This window comes from Emydura macquarii, unplaced genomic scaffold (genome assembly GCF_026122565.2).
Source record: "Emydura macquarii macquarii isolate MOO-44397 ecotype Brisbane River unplaced genomic scaffold, CSIRO-AGI_Emac_v2 contig_1253, whole genome shotgun sequence".
Classification (NCBI taxonomy): domain Eukaryota; kingdom Metazoa; phylum Chordata; order Testudines; family Chelidae; genus Emydura; species Emydura macquarii.
In genome coordinates this window covers 16,670,924-16,692,480 of record NW_027131390.1, presented here as the reverse complement: position 1 = coordinate 16,692,480, position 21,557 = coordinate 16,670,924, and the positions used below count along the sequence as shown (strand labels likewise).

General features: G+C 43.2%; 1 protein-coding gene across 1 annotated transcript in view; it reads right to left on the bottom strand.

Annotated features, from left to right (window-relative positions):
* PAK3 (p21 (RAC1) activated kinase 3) overlaps positions 1–21,557 on the bottom strand; it is a 90,391-nt gene that overhangs the window by 49,734 nt on the left and 19,100 nt on the right. The window contains exon 2 of the mRNA XM_067548235.1: positions 140–336. Coding sequence (XP_067404336.1) covers positions 140–314 — 175 coding nt within the window. The 5' untranslated portion in view covers positions 315–336. The remainder of the gene's footprint in view (positions 1–139; positions 337–21,557) is intronic.

The following is a 21,557-nucleotide window of genomic DNA, read 5'->3' as shown; positions in this document are numbered from 1 at the left end:
AAGGCTTTGGGGAAGTTTTTAATTACCATGTCCAGCTGCTGAAACAGAAAGCAAACACAGGCAGAAAATAAACACAGCAAGGAACAAACTACTGAAAGAAAGAAAGAAAAGTAGCCCCTTTGCACTGCTGATACTTTACTTTTATCCCCTCCTCCTGGGAAGATGGAGCGCAGCCTGGCCTTCTTGTTCTTCTCTTCTGGGGCCATGGGGAGCGGTTTGGAGCTGTGGTTCAGTGCTGAAGAATCACGATTGTTGCTGTTCATTCTCAACGGAGGGGCTGGAGGTTTCTCTTCAATATCCAGACTATCGGACATCTTCAGCAGCCCTCACAGCCTCCTGTGAAAAGCAGAACAGAAAGCAACAGATCACAAAAGGACATCAAGCTTGGGTTTCTGGTCCTGGGAGGGGAAGAAAGAAAGCATAAGGATGAACCAAGGAGGGCCATGCGGTGGTAGAAGTTTGCTTTAGCCTTTTGAATCAGGTACTCTTGATGCTATAAATAAATACTACAGTTAATCATAACAATGGTAAAATAAATATTAAACCATTTTAATCCCAGTTAAAGACTTTTTAAAATTATATTTAAAGCTCATTTTCTTCCTGTTTACAAACAGGGTTTTCGTCTATAACCAACACAGACCTACCAAAGCAAAAATTAGAGATAGTGTGTGTTATTTACAGGTTCCCATCTGTGCTGATTGCAGATGAGATGAGTTGCTACAGCCCCCAGCTAGGGAACCAAGAGTCTTTAGTTTCAGCTGTAGTAGCTTGTGCTTTTAGCTCATTTTAGCTCATTTTAGTTCATCCCAGCATGTCAGCCAAAGATGGCAACGATCATCCTTGCATGGTCACATCCTGAGGCCCTATAAACGTAAACACTTATGCCAAGGTTTAGCCCAGCGAAAGTTATTTAAGTAGTTCCTGGCAGGATTGGGGCTAAAGCCTCTAACAGTAACTGCGTTAACACTGATCCGGCTCAAATTCTCTCAAGACTTCCTCGTAGTACAACTTTTTTATGGGCTAATAAAATTCTCATTGGCTTCAGAGTTACATGCATGTAAACATTAAAGGATTGGTCCCCAAATTAGAGAAGTTCATCCCAGTCTAAATTTGTTATAAAAACTTGGAAAAATTATAACATGGCTGTTGTTTTTAAAGTCCTGCACATAAATTGATTGTTTCATGACTTTTGTTTTGCTTACAAGGCTCGGGTTAAGGGGCTGTTTAATTGTGGTGCAGATGTTCAGACTCAGGCTGCAGCCCAAGCTCTGGGATTCTCCCACCTCGCAGAGTCCTAGAGTTCAGGCTGCAACCCGGGCCCAAACATCTACACTACAATTAAACACCCCCTTAGCCTGAACCCCGCAAGCCCAAGTCAGCTGGCACGGGCCAGTTTCAGGTTTTTAACTGCAATGTAGACATAACCTTAATGTATTACAAATGGTTCAGTCAGCTTCCAGCCACAGTATTTTGTTCTGTGACAAACAGGTTTACACCTTCCGCAGATGGCCTTAGACAGTTCTTACAAACCATGAGCTAAGGGCAACAGGAATCTCAAAGGCGTTTATTTATCTTTAACCCAGCTAAAAATACTTTTCAGTGCACCAAAGACAGCCTCTGCCCTCTGAGATTATTAGCATTAAGGAGATAAGAAAACCATCAGGGCAGCTTTTTAATGTGTTATCAAAAGAAAGAAGTTTATTTTGTGAAGTCTTTTGCACTGTATGAAGTTTCAGCTCTCCCATAGAATGGGACAACTATATCTGTTACTGTATCTGTTTGTAAGCAATGCTTCAGTTTGCTTAAATAGGTCCTCTCGTGGGATTTCTTTCCACAAAGAATACTATTAATGGTTTCTGGACCAATTTGCCTATGAGGTAATTGTTTCCAAGATCTTGAAAGGAATACTATATTTTGTTCAGGGCTTTTTCGGGCTCAGTTTCAAGAGCTGTACATAGCAGAAGGATTATTCACTTCTAAACCAAAAAGGGGTGACAGTCTAAAAGGTTTAACGGCTGATATTAACTTTCTAAAATTGGTCTAAAGGAAAAATAAAGCAAGCCAGGAGGCAGTGCACAGGGAGACACTTTCCATTTATAGCTTTCCTGCTCAAGCCCCACCTGCTGTCCTTTTCATTTAAATTTCAAACATCACAGTGTAGCACTGGATTGAGACAAAAGAAAATTAACTGTCTGATAGTTTACTGGCTTTTGCGGTTCCCACACAGTACTACTACACTTCGCCCAGGAAGCAGCAAAGTGACAGGAAAGAAGCAGCAACAGCGGGTCCTCCAGGTCTGCCCAGATAGGCCTCATGGAAGCAGCCAATCAGAGCCCACCAGGCTCAGATAAAAGGAGATGCGTGGCCATAGCATCTCTAGAACAGTTCCTGGCTGGGAAGGGATAGGAGGTGTGAAGAAGGGTGCTCCTCTCTGGTCTGCAGTTAGAGAAGAACCTGAGGATGCTGGCTCTGTGATAGGCTGGAGATAAAAGGGGCCGAACAAAACAGCAGCACTAGATTGGAGTAAGTGGTATGTGGCTGCCGTAGATGGGGTCCCTGGGTTGAAAAGTGGGCAGGCCTAGGTTCCCCTACTGGCCACAGGTACAGTGGCATAAACCCCAAGAAAGGGACAGGCCTTACTTGGGAACCTAAACAAAGGGCTGAATTGAAGGAGCCCAGAGATGGGGCTGGGGACTCTAGAGAGGGAAAATAGAGCAGGCGAATACCCTGGAAGAGGTTCATTGGGACTTTGTGACTTGGCTGGCGGCACGAGCCACTGAAGACTCACCAAGGTCAGCTAACCCTTCAGGAGGTACCAGAGCAAGAAAAGGACTGTGGTACTGCACCCAGCCCCTTGGAGGCACTCCAGAGGTGCGTGTTCCTTTACACTGTCATACCCAGCTTCAGTCAGGGTTGTGTGGTCTGACCCCCACTTTAGTTTCCAAAGAATATATGGCCATAAAACCTAGTCACTCAAATGCTTAGGAATGACCGTGCTGAGACGAGTTAACAGAACGATAACCCAAGGTTAAACATATCTTGGGACCATTGTTCCTGCAAACAGTGAGTCTGCAAAGTCTGTAGTGGACTGCAGACTGTGTCCATGTTTTAAAAAATCCCTCCTGCCCACTGGAAGTGCTTCTATCATTCCCCATCAGACACTGTTAAAGTTACTAATGAGTCTCCCTTTGTTCAGAGACACTAACGAGACTAGAAGATCAAAAACTGGCTACCATTTTCTTGTTTGCAAAGGCCATAATTCTTTGCACATGGTGTTTACTTTTCAGAACAATGCTTTAATTGCTGTAATCAATAATGCTGACAGTAAATCAGTGAGCGTCTAGCCCAGTAGTCATGGGAAATCCTATAACAACAAAATGGTGTTTACAGCCTGCTGATTATAAACAGGGCCTTACGACTTCCTTGGCATAATGGGACCAAATTTCTTGTTAAGTACCCCTACATTCTGCAGCAATATTTATGTATTCTCTTCCTTTCACTCCTATTCCCCTCCATACCCTTAAATACGCACACCTATGGCTCACAGCTGAAAGTTCCCATTGGCATAAGATTACTGGTTGTTTTGTCAGTGACTGTTTTTGAGAATAGGCGTCTTTGATTTTTTTTGTTTGTTTTTTCCTAGAGATGGCATTACTCCCTGGGCTTCAGCAACCTTGACACTGTCCTGTGACTCCACTCAGAACCTCTTTCAGTGCCGGGGAAGGTAAGGAGCATGTAGCCAACTTCAGCAATTCACCTTCTTAGCAATCCAAAGCTTGGCTGATTCACTGTTCTCCAGGCAGCACAACTAGTCTGTCTACACTTATGGTTCCCTCCACTCTTGGTTGCCAGATAGACTCCATTTCTGGATCCCTGGCCTCATGCTGCCTGGTTCCATGGAATGCTGCATGAAGTATGCTGTATAATTCTCCCTTCTGGGAGAATCTGGAGTACAAGAGGCATCTGAAGGCAGGTCCCAGCAGCGCAGAGATCCAGAAAACAAATGTCCAGTACCCATTACAATCAAACTACAAATTCCTGGGCAGAAATACTGACTTCTTCAGCTTCTTGGAAAAATAGCCTGTTCTACAGCCTAATGATTGTGGAATCCAAAGGACACTGACTGAGGTGAATGGCAGTTCAAATCGCGGAGCTAATGTTTCAGGCTCTTTGCAAACTCAGGAAGACAACGCTGTTTACACTAGTGGTATTTTCAAGATTCTCTCTGCAACCACAGGGGCTAGAAATTTTAAAAGAAAAGATTGTTAAAGCACAATTCTGCAGTAAGGGGTAAATTCTGCAGACACACAGAACTGCAAAACGTATGGGGCCCTGATTATAAGCAACTCTACAATATGACTACAAACAGGTTAATAGTGTTGTACCACCCTACAGTAATGTACTAGCACACACCATCCAACAAGAGTAGGATCAGGTCATCATCAATTGCATCCCTTTTAAGAGGCAATCCTGTACTTGCAGGGGGATGGACTTGGGAACTGAGTAGGCTTTTCCCCTCTCAATCCTCTAGAATCTAGTAATTGCAGCCTGACCCACATTAGCAACTCTTCAGTAACAGACTGCTGATAAACTGATGTGCACCTGCAATGAGGAAAAGAGATTTCAGTTTGATGGTCAAGGGGATTGTTTAAAAATAAAAATGAGGAGTTTTTTTTGACAGTCCCTTTTAATAGCCCTGACTTTAGGAACCTTTACAGCAATGATCTGTTTGCTAGAAAAAAGGATCCTGCTTCAACTACATTAAACCCGGCCTTCTTTACACTGTGGTAAAAGCCGGACTTTGCTGCCTCAGGTAGGCCAATGGCCCCTTCACAGGTAGCGTGGCACAGAGCTGTTGAAAGCTCAAGAACAAGTCTTAACCCCCTATGACTTCACACAATCCAGCATGGGTATAAATGTCATAGGCCAGTGGGAAGGTGAGCATGTGATTCAGGTATAATCTATGACCCAGCATATAAACACCGTTGATAGCACTTATTCACATCACTCTGGAGCTCTCAAGTGAAGACTAGAACATGGCGTACACAACTTAAACTACCAAAACTGTCCCTTTGCAAAGCACTTGTTCACTAGCTCTAGCCCCCACATGCCTGTAACCATACAGGGCTGGACACGATAGCATCTTTAGAGCCCACCAATCGGAACCAAGAAATGTTCACTTATTCACGAGCGGCATTTCCTAAAACATGCAGGTGGGTTTGAGCCATTGACACTTGGCAGACTGGATTTGGAATCTCCTGCCCCAAAACATCAACACTTATGATCCTCTGCACTGGGATCAGAGGCCTTCATGGTGTTTCCAAGGATACATTCTCCCCTCACCATTCTTCATTTCTGCGGAATATTCCTCCTTGGTACGTCCCTCCTTTGCTCTTTCTTTTGTTTAGTCCTCTTTTCTTCTCCTTCCCTTTCTGTTCACTCCTTTTTCTTTGCCTTTTCCTCCCTCCTTTCATGGGCACTTGGGGTTTTTGTTTGTTTTTACTCCTGCCTTGGGTCTGTACGGGGTCAAGAGCTAGAATACTTGCACACGGACAAGCTTCAAGTGTGGCAGGGATAAAATGAGAGCTCGGTTCAGTACTCTGGTCCTTTCCCCTAGCAGCCCTTCCAATCTGCAGATCCTTAATGAAGAAGACAACTGACTGTTAAACTCTTTATACAAGGTTGCAAATACTGAAGGATTAGGAAGCTATTTAGTTTCCCAATGCGATGGCTGCCTGGTGGTCCCCTCCCCCCCCCAATGTCTTAGGTGGCCACCTATGCCTAAAACCCCTGTAGATTGTTGGATATGAAATCTTACTGGGGTGTTTCATTTCTGTGCCTCCATTTCCCCATCTAAAATGGCTGTTTCATGGGATCTTTCTCTTAGAAGGACTAAAAGGCAAAGCCAGGAAAAGCCTAAGCAGAAACATTTAAAGTATCCAAACCTTTTTGAACACACACATTGATTTGATTCAGTTTAAGTTTTGGGCAAAGCTTTGTGCTGCTCCCGTATACCATCTGTAGGTTGATCCTGAACAGTTTTCTTAGGCTAGTCCCATTATTTCAAAGACCTGCAGAGTTCAGACATGGCCTGATTAAATTAAAACTCAGGGTATCCTGTTTCCAGAGGCCATTGTGTTCATTTTCAAAGAACTTTGCCTCAGAGATGCTATTGCAGCCTGTGAGACAGCAACACAATTTCTAAGATCACTTAGTTGTGAGGAAGTTGGCCGATTTGCAAGCAGACTTGCAAATTAACTAGAAGATGCAATGGTCTTTTCACAGAGCTTTGTCTATAAATATTTATTGCAAAAAGATACTTTACCATTGATTGATATGGGCCAAATTCTTCTCAGTTACACCTGTGCATCCCACAGAAACCAATGCAGTTGCATGGTTGTAACCAAGAAACAAATGGCAAAAGCAGGAACAACCTCCGCCTGCCTTTACTTCTCTCTCTAGAGAGGAGCTCCAAAACTTTCTTCCAAAAAAAAAAAAAAAAACCCAACAAAGTATGCCATGACCTTCCCCCTCCTCTCAGCTCACCATCCCTTCCCCTCCTACAACTCTCTTCCTCCTCCTCACGTCACAAATGCAGAAGTTTCTTGTCTCCTTCTCTGACCCCTCCACTCACCCCAGTGACCCCATCCCATCTTCCAATCTCCCTCTTGCCAAGTCTCCTCCCCGCTTCTATTCATCCTACACTCTCACTCTTCTCTAGCTCTTCCACTCACAATACAAGAATTCTTTAGTCTCTCTCATCTTCAAAAACCCCATGCCCCTTGATTGTACTTGCCTCCAGTTACCACCTCATCTGCCTTTCATCTCTATGAGCTCTTTGAGAATATTGTTTACAATTGCTGTCTGGAGTGCCTCTCCTCCAGTTCCATCCTAGACCCTCTCCAATCCAAGTTCTGCCTCTTGCATTCCACTGAAACTACTCTTGTTGAAGACCTAGCCAAAGCTCAGACCTGGTGCTCAACCTCATCTTTGAGCTGTCAGCCACTTTCAACACCATGGACCATGCTCTTCCTCTTGAAATCTTGCCCGCCTTTGGCTTCTATGACTGTCCTCTTCCTCTCTAATCACACCTTCAGAGTGTCTGTTGAAGAATACACCTCACTTCCTCTCTGATTTTCTGTGGGGGTTCTACAATGGCACTTGCTTATGCCAGCTGTTAGTTAAATGGACACAGTGGGACAAATTTTCCAAATAAAAGAACCTTTTCAGTTCTTGTTAGTATACACTTCTCATTTATCTAGCTGTAACCATTATACCTTTTTAACCAGTAAAACAAAGTCAAATATAACTCCTCACAGTGCAGGAAGAATTACAACTATTATCACCCTATAAGCCATAATATAACAATGCCTCACATTTAGAATGCCTTTTATACAAGTGGCTCAAAGCACCTTCCAAACATTCAGCAATTAAGCCTCCCAAAATACCTATCGGGCAAATAAGCATTATGTGAGCTGAGCAAATTATTCATATTGAATAATTTTTAAAATTTATTCTGTCCCTGTTTGTAGCTAGCCTGTAATTTTCTCCACTGTATTCAAAATTATTCCCAGACAACTTCTACCAATAACTCTTGGTCTCTGGACCGTTACCAAGCAGCTTATTGTGAGACCTGGATATTCAAAATTTGAGCTGTGTCCAATCCAAACTAACCAGGTCAGATGGATAACATAGAATTGCTTCTCTTCTCTGGATAAACCTAACTTTTAGAATCAGGTCTGATATGAATACTAACGTCAATTCAAAATTCACTTCCCCTAAATGATTCTTTAACGTTGGTTTAAAATTCACCATTCCATGAACATTCCTGCCAGGAAATTCACTTACTAGAATCTTGTCAGAAAGTGAACACGGTAAATTTGATGCTTTTGAGTAAACAGTTGTGGAAATTTATTGGAGATCATTTAGATCTGCCCTGTGATTCAGCCAAGGTTACACAGCAACTCATTAGGAGAGCCAGAAATAGAACTCGGCACATTATTTATTTTTATTTTACAAGCTCTAATGCCAAGATTCTTCTTTCAACTGAATTTCATTTTGACAAACTTTTCAGCTACTCCCAACTCCTCGTCCCTGGTTCTAACCATTTTGCTGCAGTACTTTCCATAGCTCTTTGCACTCTTATTCTGTTTACTAACAACGTCAGCAGTAGCCAACAGAATGAAACAACGTGGCTAAGATTTCACCTCACTCCCAGTCTGAGCTCTTCTTCCCACCTCCTGAAGATTTGTTGTACTTCTCCAGGTTCTTCAACATCCAGATAGCCATTCTCAACACGCACTCTGCTCAGCTGGATGGGACCTGTGACTCTTATCCACCTCTATAGAGGCCAAGGGCATACAGCAAATCACCTATACCTCATCAGAGGCTCAGCATGGAAGAAGTATTTATCCTGCACCATCTTCACTCAAAAAAGTAGGATGTAGCTTTTCAGTCTGAGCCACCAGTCCTGCAAAGCCCATGTTTAACTTTACACACTGAAGTCACTGGTGCTTAAAGCTAAGCACATGCTTTGCTGAATGAGTCTAAATGCATTGGATAACCTGGAATGAATAGCATGGCCTAAATGGGGTAAGGATGCTGGGGCCGCAATGCAGCAATGAGACACTAAGGAGGACAACAGCAGAAGGAGGGAGAGTCACTATCTGCTCTGAAGGACCTGGATCCAGACCTAGAACACATCTTGGCAAAACATTTTCCCTATGTGCACTTCTAATCAAAACATAACACATCGAAACTCTGCACTCACCCTATAGTTGTGGCCACTTGATGAGCCACTCAAGCTTTGCTCTGAATGTTTAGAATAATAGACTGGGAATGATGAACAAGCATCTTGCAGATGGGGAAGTGATCATATAGGAAGGGGAAGTGATTTTCCTGTGGTCTCACAGCAAGTGTGAGATGGAGTTGGAGAGCAGAACTGGGGAGCAGAGCCGGACAAAATTCAGTCAGTTTATTGACCCCACCAAAAAAAAAATGCAGCTTTAGGGAGACAAACTATTTGCAAAATTGGATCAGTTATGATGAATGGCTTTGGTGCATTAAAAGCAAAACATTGGAAAAGCTGGATTTATTCTGACACTTTTGAAATGAAACAATTTGACTTTTCGCTTCAGGATGTTTCCTTTTGAAGCTTAGCTAGATTTAGTGTAAGGGTAAAAAAAAAAAAAAATCTCAAAGATGTAACAAAACAAAACAATTGTTTCAGGCAGAACTAAACGTTGTTCTACCCAAAATGTTCAGCTTGGCCACCAAATTGAATAAGCAATTATTCAGTCAGCATTGCCAGGAATTCCCAGCTACCACCACTGGTTCGGATTCGGTGATGTACCCTTCAGGAGGCACAGCTCAGGAGTCAGGAGGGGCAAAAGATAGCTTTGAGCTACCTTTGCACCTCCTAGATTCTGGGCTACTCCAGGGACCAGCACAGCACCCAGCATAATTTAAAGCTATCTCAGGGACTGCTCTAATTTGTGGCAGTTTAGCCACAGCCTGGAATTACTGAAGCCCAAGGCAACCTGGCATGCCTCTCTCCCTGGAGATCAGCACGAGAGACTGTGTAAGGCCAGGAACACATTGCCCCTACTCTGCCCTTTAAACCAGTGGCTCTCAACCTTTCATAGAATCATAGAAGCTTAGGGTTAAAAAGGACCTCAGGAGGACATCAGGTCCAATCCCCTGCTCAAAGCAGGATAAACCCCAACTAAATCATCCCAGCCAGGGCTTTGTCAAGCCACACCTTAAAAACCTCTAAGGATGGAGATTCCACCACCTCCCTAGGTAACCCATTCCAGCGCTTCACCATCCTCCTAGTGGAAAAACTTTTTCCTAATATCCAACCTAGACTTCCGCCACTGGAACTTGAGACCATTGCTCTTAGTTCTGCCATCTACTACCACTAAAAACAGCCTAGTTCCATCTTCCCTGGAACCCCCTTTTCAGGTAGTTAAAGGCTGCTATCAAATCCCCCCTCATTCTTCTCTTCTGCAGGCTAAACAAACCTAGTTCCCTCAGCCTCTCCTCATAAGTAATGTGCTCCAGCCCCCCTAATCCTTTCTGTTGCCCTCTGCTGGACTCTTTCCAATTTGTCCACATCCTTTCTGTAGTGGGGGACCCAAAATTGGACACAATACTCCAAATGTGGCCTCACCAGTGCCAAATACAGGGAAATAATCACTTCCTTCGATCTGCTGGCAATGCTCCTACTAATGCAGCCCAATATGCCATTAGCCTTTTTGACAATAAGGGCCCACATTGATTCATATCCAGCTTCTTGTCCACTGTAACCCCCAGGTCCTTCTCTGCTGAACTGCTGCCTACCCAGTCAGCCCCCAGTCTGTAGCAGTGCATGGGATTTTTCCATCCCAAATGCAGGACTCTGCACTTGTCCTTGTTGAACCTCATTAGATTTCTTTTGGCCCAATCCTCTAATTTGTCTAGGTTACTCTGTATCCTGTCCCTGCCTTCCAACATATCTATCACTCTCCCCAGCTTAGTGTCATCTGCAAACTTGCTGAGGGTGCAATCTACCCCATCCTCCAGATCATTAATGAAGATGTTGAACAAAACTGGCCGCAGCACCGATCCCTGGGGCACTCCGCTTGTTACTGGCTGCCAACTAGACATCGAGCCGTTGATCGCTTCACCTTGAGCCTGATGATCTAGCCAGCTTTCTATCCACCATATAATCCATTCATCCAACCCATACTACTTTAACTTGCTGATAAGAATACTGTGGGAGACCGTACCAAAAGCTTTGCTAAAGTCAAGGTATATCACCTCCACTGCTTTCCCCACATCCACAGTCAGTCATCTCATCAGAGAAGGCAATCAGGTTGGTCAGACATGACTTGCCCTTGGTGAAAGGCCCTCAGGTCTTTCCACACTATTCTAGCCATCAGGAGTCTGATTTGCCTTGAGTACCCCAAGTTTCACCTCACTTTAAAACTACTTGCTTACAAAATCAGACATAAAAACACAAGTGTCACAGCTCACCATTACTGAAAAATTGCTGACTTTCTAATTTTTACCATATAATTATAAAATATATCAATTGAAATATAAATATTATTCTTACATTTCAGTGTATCATATACAGAGCAGTATAAACAAGTCTTCATTTTTATGAAATTTTAGTTTATACTGATTTCGCTAGTTTTTTTTAATGTAGCCTGTTGTAAAGGTAGGCAAATACCTAGATGAGTTGATGTACCCCCTGGAAGACCTCTGCGTATCCTTGGCTGAGAAATACTGCTTTAAATTGTCCCTATACAAAGGGGTTGTAGCCGGTGCTTTATTCCTCTAGATGTGTTTCCTCAGTCATTGAAGTGTGACCTAATTGTGGGTCACAAGGGAAGGGCTGGTTGGTCATACCCCACTGAGTAAGAAAACAGCAAAATCCCTGTCAGTAGGACACAGATGACAGCCAGGGACGAGGAGAAGAAAGGAGCAACTCTCTCCTCTCTCCCTCACCACCCATCTGCTACTATGGCTACTGCTTCCAGCCAGCTCCACCCCTTTGTGTCTACCCCCGATCCCAGACTAACTCATAGTATAATTTCTTGTCATTGTGAGAGTGGCACACCAAACCAAAAAGATTGAACACCATTGCTCTGGGCCCCAGCATCTAAATACAGTGCTTAGATGCTACAGGGATGGACATTACAGAAAAAGATAGGAAAGACAATAGAAATGTATTAGATGGACTAGACCCGCTAGAACCCATCCTTAGAATTACAACCTTTGTTTCATAACATTGCCTTCTGCCTGATCAAGGAGTAACGATATCAGGAATAAATATTCATGGGGGGGCGGATGTCTACAAGATCTTAATTAACATTTCAATTGTCTGTTGCAAAATAAAAAAATCTGTGAGTTTTCCACTTATAACCCATGAGAACTTCATATAAAGGCTCTGTACAGCAATAAGTATAAGAAGCTAGTCTTAAAATCAGTGAGGTCCATCAAAGACCCTTTCCCTACACATTCCAAGAAAAAGAAATGTTTTCTTGGGATTAATCTACGAAGGGAAGTTATACTATTAAATGGTAATGTGTGAACATAAAGCATTGTAGTTTTAGTGCCTTTTCTGGTTTTAGCTTAGGTTGCTTTGAATACAGTTTAAGCTAAGCCAAAAAAAGCCACTCTTATTTTGGAATTAAGCAGAGTCTGCAGTGAGGAGTAATACCGGTTTAACTATAGCAATTTAACTACACCAGTATAACTGGACAATTGTCCTATATAAACAAGCCTTTAAACACATCCTTACAATCAAAGTGGAACTGAAATTGCTTCCACCTGTTTCTTATGTCCAGAAATAATGCTCTTTGGCACTTGAAGTTTGACTCATTTATCTCACACTGTTTGAATTCGTTTCATGTGTTATATACAGGAGAACACTGTCCTCGAGCATGTATAGTCAGAAGATGGACAGCTGCATCTCTGCACTGTACAATGACCACTCCCATTTTTCCCTGGCATGGATTAATGCCAGTGAGGAAGGTAGGCTCTGGAGATCCAGGTTCAATTGCTGGTTCTTCCACAGGCTATCTGTATGACCGTGGGCGAGTCACTACACTCTCTCTACCTCAGGCCTTGTCTATGTTAAAGATGCTTTACTTAAGATGCAGCATATGCTGAAAGGAGGAATTTTTCTGCTGGAATAGCTACACCACTTCCCCAAAATGCAGTAGGCTGGGTCTACAATTAAGTTATAGCAGCATAGCTATGTTGGTCAGGGGTGTGGGGGAAAAGCAACCCCCTGACTGACATAGCTATGCCAACAAAACCCCCAGTGTAGACACAGCTATGTTGACAGAAGAGGGCTCCTGTTGACATAGCTAACCTCATTGGGGGGAGGTGTTCCTACACTGACAAACTTCTGTGGCTGTAAGTTTCCTTCTTGACTTCCACTTTTTTCTTGTTTATTTAGACTATACATTTCGGGGCAGAACCTCTCCCAATAGAGTCCCATTTTTGCTTGTGTAATAACATAACTAAATAATAGCCCTTGATCCTGCATTCTTTTGTGAACTCTAAACACCCACTGACTTCAATAGGAGTTTAGAGATGGCTTTAATCTTGTAATTGGCATTTCTCTCATTGTTTTCTTATTCCATGTACATGAAAACAGGTTGGGAGGAACAAACTTCATGCAGTTTTACTAGTCCATAGTCGCCCTGTTTCCCTGCACAGCTGATGCCTTCTCTGCTCTTATAAAGTTTACTCTGATGCATTCATAAAAGATCTGCCATGACAACCTGAGCAGCATAAACCAGCTGAAATATTCTAGTCATGAGCATTAATAATTAACTACTTTGGATCTTCTCCCAGTGACACACTCCCCATGGGACACAATGAGAAGTGAGTGCTGTCCTGTGATATGTGCATGTCTTTTGGGGAAGTCAGGGGGAGATGTGTGTGTTGCAGGGCAGAGTGCAACTCCCCACTGCTGATGCAAGATATACTTAGAACGTCCTGCTTCACATCCCACTAGACATGCCAGTTGTACCAAAATCACCCGAGAGGCTTTGGAAGGGATGAGAAGGTTAAGCTGCTAATTGAATGGCAGTGGGAAGAATCTCTGCAAAGAATAGCAATTTGCACTTCTCTAGCATCTTCCATTCAAAGGCTCTCAAAGTGCTTTAGCCTCACAGTCTCTGTGCGAGGTAGTTACCACCATCCCCATTCTGTCTATCACACTTCATTTTCGATAGCAAATCTCACTGTAGTAGTAGAGGAAGCTGAGGCACAAAGTTCAAGTGATTTGCCCAAGGTCCCACAGAAATTGTGTGGCAGAGCTGAGAACTGAACCCAGGTATCCTATTTAAGGCACAGCCCTGGGAGTCTGAACCATCCTTCAGGAAAAAGGGACCCTCAGATCTGGTTCTACATACGTGCATTAGCTATCAGCACTTGAGATGCTTCCAGGCTTTCAAGCACTGCAAGTTGAGACTGTTATCATATCACAAGTGTTTCTGCAGTGACATCTCCCACAATAATGCATTATGGTCTGTTCTGAACTCTACTGGGACTCTTCTTCCCCTTCATGAGGTAAGGAAGCCTCAGCGGTAGTCATGACTGTTAGAGCATTTCTTTCTCCAGTAGCTGTTAGTTCAGATGTGTTCACTTGCAGGCCTTGTCTCAACATTGAAGTTAAGCTGTCTAATGCCATAGCTTAGCCCTTTGGAAACGGGGTAACGTGCGGTTGGGTATAATCTGGGAAATAGCTCATTTTTACCGCTTGCACCAATATGCATATCTGTACTGTATAGAGGGGAGGGGGAGGCCACGTCTGGGGAAGCAACTTCTAACCCCCACACCCAATCAAGGAACCACTCTGACTTCCTCCTCTACTTGCAGGTTCCCATCACTCTTATCAGTCCAGAACCAGAAAGGGAAGATGGGGCTCATCTACAGCTGACAGAGGAAAGGAAGAACAAGAAAAAAGCTCACAGCAGCTCTTTATAAGATAAGGGAGTCAGGGGGCAGCCGTATAGTGAGTTGAGGGAGGGAACATAGGAATTGCTATGTCCGACTAGCTCCATCTAGTCCAGTATCCTTTCACCTACAGTGGCCAGCACCAGCTGCTTCAGAGCAAGGTACAAGAAACCCTGCAGTAAGCAGCTATGGAATAACCTGCCCCAGGAAACATTTTCTCCTGCCCCCTGTTAATTAGGGGTTGGTTTATGCCCTGAGGCAGCTGGGCTTGTTACCCTTCCTGACTCTTCTAATCTTTATTATAACACTGGGCAAGTGGGTGAGGTGTTCTGCTTGCCAGGGGGCAGGGGCACCATCTTCTGGTGATCACACAGGTAGGTGGGCAAGGTCTCCTTTTTTCCAGGCAATGGAGCAGGAGTGAGAATTGGTCTTGTCCGGGTGTGTGATGAGGAACGCACTCAGTGACTTGTTTATTCATAGATGCCAAGGCCAGAAGGGGCCATTGTGATCTTCTAATCTGATCTCCTGTGTAACACAGGCCCCAGAACTCGCCCAAATTAATTCCTAGAGCACACTTTCATAGAAAAAACTCCAATCTTGATTTAAAAATAGACTGACAGAAAATGCACTGCAACCCTGGTAAATTGTTCCAATGGATGATTAACCTCCCTGTCAAATGTATGCCTTATTGCTAGTCTGAATTTGTCTAGTTTAACTTCCTGGCATTGGATCATGTTCTATCTTTCTCTGCTAGATTGAAGAGACCATTATTAAATATGTGTTCCCCCTATAGACAATTAAACTGTAATCAAGTCATCCCATAATTTTCTTTGTTAGGCTCAAAGAGCTCAATCTATGTAGCTTCTCACTATAAAGGCATGGCTTCCAGTCCTTGAATCATTCTCATTGCTCTTCTCCTAGCCCGCTCCCATTTATCAACATCCTTCTTGAACCGGGGACACAGTATTCCAACAGCTGATGCACCAGTGCCAAATGCAGAGGTAAAATAACCTCTCTTTGCTCCTACTTGAGATTCCCCCATTTATGTATCCCCAGTTCACATTAGCTCCATACTGTCACACGGAGGGATTATGTTCAGCTGATTATCCGCCCTAACTACCAGATCTTTCAGTCACTGTTTCCCTAGATGGAGTCCCCCCATCCTATAAATATGGTCTACATACTTTGTTCCTAGACATATATATTTAGCTGTATTAAAATGCATTTGTTTGCTTGTGTCCCTTTTACCAAACAATCCCGATTGCTCTGAATCAGTGACCGTCTTCTTCATTTACCCCTCCACCAATTTTTATATGGGATAGCATCCAGGGGCCTCCTCTGGCAGGTGCTGTGCAAAGGTGCTGGGTTCAATTACTCTATTGTTGGGTTAATTTTTCCACACTAGTTCTGCACTAGGTGGAAAGGGTCAGAGTCGCTAGCTCCTCTTCTGAGTATGGGTGCAGGCAGGCAGCATACATATCCCATTTTAATTCACCAGGGCCAGTATTTTTTCTCTTTTGTTCCTCATCAAGCCTTTTTAAAAGCCAACCAACTCTGTATATCTAACATTCACCTACTGTGGTAGTGATCCTATCGTCTGTAATAGCACATCCACCTCGGTGGGGTATTATGGATCTAGAGCAGACAGGGGGGGAAAGTAAAGCAGTCAGTGTGTGCACACACTTCAGATTGCCAGCTACACCCCGGCTTTGGAGCAATAAGACAGGAAGAACCAGTAGAGCAAACATACAGATTCTATCACTTAAGTAGGGTAGGTTTAATTTTACCTCTATGTGCAGGTAGCACAACTAGATCCACACACAGAGCTCTAGCTTTATTTTCAAAACAGGGCAGCTGAGAAAACAATGTGTAATTTTATATCGTTTTTGTAACCCTTGTGTTAAGGCAATTGTGGTTTTGACTGCTCAAAAACATAAGAAAAAATGCTTTGCTTCCCAGAGGTTCTCTAACTTTTCCATACAGTGACCCCATGGTGCAACAGTAAGACAGTTCCGGACTCTTCTCCTTTTCTTTATGTCTAGATGGGAGGGTACAGCCCCACACATCCACTTGTGACCCTGTAGGGATTGTGATTCCCAGCCTGAGAACATCTGGTCCATTGTGGTATTAATTCTGCAGAAAGATGGGAGTATCTAGAACTAAGTACTGTCCAATGGTTAGAGCACAGTCCCTGAGTTCTAGTCCCAGTTCTCTGCCACTGCTTGAAGGTGTCATCTTGGGCAAATCACTTAACTTTTCTCTGCCTTCATTTCTCTACCTCTGTGATACAATATACCTTTCTCAGAGGAGTTGGGGCCCAAATTTTCAAACTGCTCATTCAACACTGTGTAAATCTGATGTAAGCATGCAAGGCAAGGCTGCACATGCCCGTGTCTTCATGCAACTGCTCACACGCACAGCAAGGGATTTTTAATATCTCAAGCAGGAATGTGTAAGTGTGCACATGCACCTTTTGAAAAGGTGTACCTTCTTCATTCTTGGAAGTTGTGACAGAACGCATCCCCTCTGTATTCACATCCCTACACTGTTTAATAATCTGTATACAAGGTAGGCCTTGTGAGGTATCATTTGAGAACTCAACTTGCTGATCAATCATATCATGGTAAAACATGCATAGCAGAAGTATGCGTAAAGTTATACATTTCCCCCGTATGATGTTAAATATATGTTCAGACTCACATAGCACCACACTGGTGAAATAGACCTGTCTTGAGCAAAGGAGTGTGCGCTTGTCTTAATTTGCTATTAAGCAGTAAACAGAGTCATCAAGCAGAAAGGGGTAAGGGAGAAAACAAAGGAAGCTCACACAGGTATAAAAACTGAGCCGAGAACATCCTTCCACACAGACTCCTGGTTCTCAGTTGGACATGCTTTTCAAGAGTGGGATTGAAGCTATAAAAAGGAAAGGCAAACACCTCCAGGCACCTCTCCCTGTCCATCTCATTCTTTGCACCTGAGAAGAGAAAAGAGAGCCAGAGGACTCTGGAGGAGGGTCCTGACCCCCAGGTTGGTCCAATGGATATAGTGAGAAACTTTGCTTGAATCGAATATAGTATGTTATACAGTATAAAGCATTATTTGTAATTTTCTTGTAACCATTTCTGACTTGCACCTCATCGCTTGTACTCAACCTTTGTAGTTAATAAACTTGTTTTATCTAATCTGGTGTGTTAGTGTCTGGATAACTCCATTTCAGATGGCAAGTTATGTACTATTCCCTTTAAAAAAAAGAGACAATATATTTGGACTAGCTAGGAGAGGGCTGGGCACTATATGATATTTCCAGGGGAAAATCCAGGACTGGGAGTGTGTTGGTCACCCTGCAGCATAACCATGGCTGGTGAGAGTCAGGGTGTGACTGAGTGGTAGGCTGCAGTTACACAAACATCTGGGAATGACCTGTATGCTGGCAAGCTTTGAGCAGTCGAAGTTGGGAGCTACAACAGTAGGGCATTACAAGGCACCCCAGCTTGCAGGGCAAGGGTGACACAGTTCCTCATTGCTCTGGACAGCACCCCATGTCACAAAAGTGACAAGTATTGGGATTATAATTGTCTCCCTCTTTAGGGTCCCTGTCACATCTTAAAGGCCAGTGCAGTATCGCCAACACCAAGCATTAAAAAGTTGATTGTTTGGGGCCTGACTCATGAGAACTTTTTTTTTTAAATCTCAAGATGTTTAAGCCCATGTGGGAATCTCTATATTAGCCTTCTGGGTTTAAAGCATTTGGAGTTGGTCTTCAAGCTTTTCTCTGTGAACATGAGGGCTAGCAACTTACATTTAAAAAAAATAAGTTGAGATGTCTTTTTTTAATCACATGACTCCAAAAGCTGGGGCTTTTATTTTAAATTTAAAAAAAAAAAACCATGAGATCTAAAATAAAATTCCAAGAGTGGGCAATATGGCCTGTGTCACATTTAAGATTGATGTCAAGTTGGGAAACCATTCCATGTGCATCCTACCTGAGCTGGCAGCACTGAGGAGTCAGCAAGAGAAGTGAAGAGTTTGGTTTTGGTAGAAGGTTCAGTTAGACAATGAAGCCCAGGTACTGTACTACGGTCTGTGTGGGCAAAGATCACAGGACACGTTTGGGCACTAAATCCTCAACATATGAACCAAGGAATGCCAGTGTGCCCTTGATGGACTTCAGATATGGCACAGTCCAGAATGGAGTAAAGGACTGCAGTGAATTTTAAAGTTGCACAAGAGTTCTGCTGCCGTATTCCAGTACATTTTGTAGAATTGCAGACTCAAGGCATCTGACACTTAGTAAGCAACACAAAGATAACCACATTGGTGCAACACTTCGGCAAACTTCACTTAGAAGATCAAACAAACTTGAAGGAAAGTATCCTCCTACCTTTAAATGGTGGAGGTTCTTCTGCAAAAGCAAATAATTCCTTAAAGGTCAGCTAGCTCCTTACTTATCACAAACCCAAACACCCCCCTCCCCACCCCCCCCCCACCCCCCAAAAACAGGAAAACAAATATTTGCCTTGCATTTATAAGCATTTCACAAAATATAGGCACTTCTGTAGCAGGAGAAAATGCTGAGGGGAAGAGAGAAGGCTGACCCTGCTTGTAACCACACACCTTGTCGCCAGAAAGGATTGGAAACTGGATCTCTCTTCGCTTCAGTGGTAAAGTTGTCAGCAGGAACCACAAATTATTCATTAGGCTTAAAGAGCTATTAAAAAACCCCAAACCTTAATATTCTAGCTCCAGAGACGTCTAACAATAGATGTCATAATTTTGCATGAAGGAGGGCTCATCCCCTGTTATGTATTTCAAATAGACTTATCTAATCATTTATAGTTTTGCACTCTTAGGGCCTTATCCAAAGCTTAAAGTCAAAGGAGAGAATCCCACTGAGTTCAGTGGGCATTGTATCAGTTATTTAATATATAGGAGAGCCCCCCCTCCTCCTGTTAGGCAGCTCTACATTCTTTTTAAGAACTAAATTTAGTTTTGCTTCACAAAGCTTTCTGACCCAGACAAGTCATCCCCATTTTACAGATCAGGAATCGCATGTACACAGGGCCCAATCCTGCAAGGTGCCCTCAACTCCCTCTGAAGTCAAGGGGAGCTGCTGGTGTTCAGCACCCCCGAAAAAATCAGCTTTAACATGATTGTAGGTTCTTAAGTTTAAGCACCCAAGTTTGTAAACTCTGGCCTAAGTGACTTGACCAAGTTCCAAATGCACAAGTTTTGTGAGTGAGCAAGTTAGAGTCTGGGGCAAGGCTTCAGAAAGTGTACCAGTGTAGGCTTTTAATACTAATGTCTAGATGGCACATCAAAAAGTAATTGCAAATTTATACTGGCATTTTTGGCTCCTATTTTTAAGTATGCATACACCTGGTTTAGGGGCATATAAGTCCTTGCACGTAGGTATGTGCACAACCCCAATTTGCACTAGGATTTGCGTGCCTAAATTGGTGCATGCAGATGTGTATACATTTTGATGTGCATGTGTTTGAAACTTTGGACCATCATCATGTCCTCATTTATTATGTTTTCATTATCTTAAGACTTAGCTTGCAAGAGCATTCACTTGTGATAAGCATAGATAGAACTTTAGAGAAGTTATTTCTATATTTTCTATGCTTTTAAATATTTCTTATTACATGGGAGAGATGTATGGAATGTAATATTTTGCACTCCTGAAGAGCCATTTATCTCGGGTTCACAAAGCCCTTTACCAAAGGTAACTAATTAAATCCCAGGACACCACATGGATATATTGACATTTACCTAGCCTTAAATCCAGTAATCTCAAAATGCTTCTGGATTGAACTCATGCGCTGTTACTAAACCAATTGCGTACTCTTCTGCAGAGTCAAAACACGAATGGGAAAAGACGCCAGAAGCAGACATTGCACACATTGCATAGTACACTCTCCTCTCCCAAGCAGTCAAAACTTGCCCTGAGCATCTAATGCTAAGTAGAACTCAGCTTCAATTCAGACACCAATCTGTAATGAATTTAAAGATGAGAAGATAGAGGCAAAGAGAGGTTAGTTGACCTGTCCAAGATCCCATGATGGGTCAGTGGAACTAGGAAAAAAATTAGTTATACCACCATCTAGTGCTTATACTACTGAGAAGCCTCAACTCCTAGTTCTCTCCTGATCTAGCCACTAGGAAACACTCCTACCAGTGCAAAGAATAAAACCTGGAGTCCTGGCTCTGCCCATTACTTACAGAATGTCTAGCATGTAAAAAATCCGTATTTTTAACTCATGTGCAGAATAATGTCCACTGTAATCCAAAAGTGAGCAATCAGTTCTAACAGAGGGCTCCTTCTAGCCAACAGAATCATCCTTCACATCACATTTTGCACCTGTTACCCTCCATACCTCCCCCATGTATCAGTGGAGTAGTCCTGTCCAAAGGTATGTGGCAAAGCAGTTTGCCACGCTGAAGAATCCAACCTACACAGCAAATTGATCGGTCTGTGTGCAGTGCTAAGATTCTCATCATCCGCCCTGTCACTCTGAGCCATGCTTTGTGTCTCTAGTATGCCCAAGCGTCTTTTCTTTCTACAGAGCTTGAATGGTCCCTCCTTCCTGCTACATGCACCCTGCTCTGACATCTAAACACCTGCCTCTAGCCACAAGGAGCAGGAATACCCAGTAGTGTCACTTGCTGAACACCCTGCCCTTCTGCCTGAAGAATCGACAGCGTCTCCTCTGCAAAATTTCCAGCCTCTTGCTGACCCGAGTAACAAGAATCCAAAGATCTCTTCTCAAGCCAGTGTCTCTCTCATGTTAGGTGAGACTATTTCTTATTAGAATGCACTATCCTGGGTCAGCTGCTGGGCTGCCCAGAGCTGTGATTTGCTCCTTTTGTTCCAAGGGGCCGCTGGTTTGGCCTTCTGTGAATGTTGCTGATTAGTCCTCATCTCTGCAGTGCTAGCAGAGGCAATAGGGGCCAAATTTTCAAAATATCTTGGTCCCATTTAAGTACCTAAACAAGTGGCTGGATTTTGAGTGTTCAGCACCAAGCAGTTCCTGTTGTTCTCGAGGGGAATCACTGGGAGTTAAGTACATTTAAAAACATGGCCCTAGACCTTCATG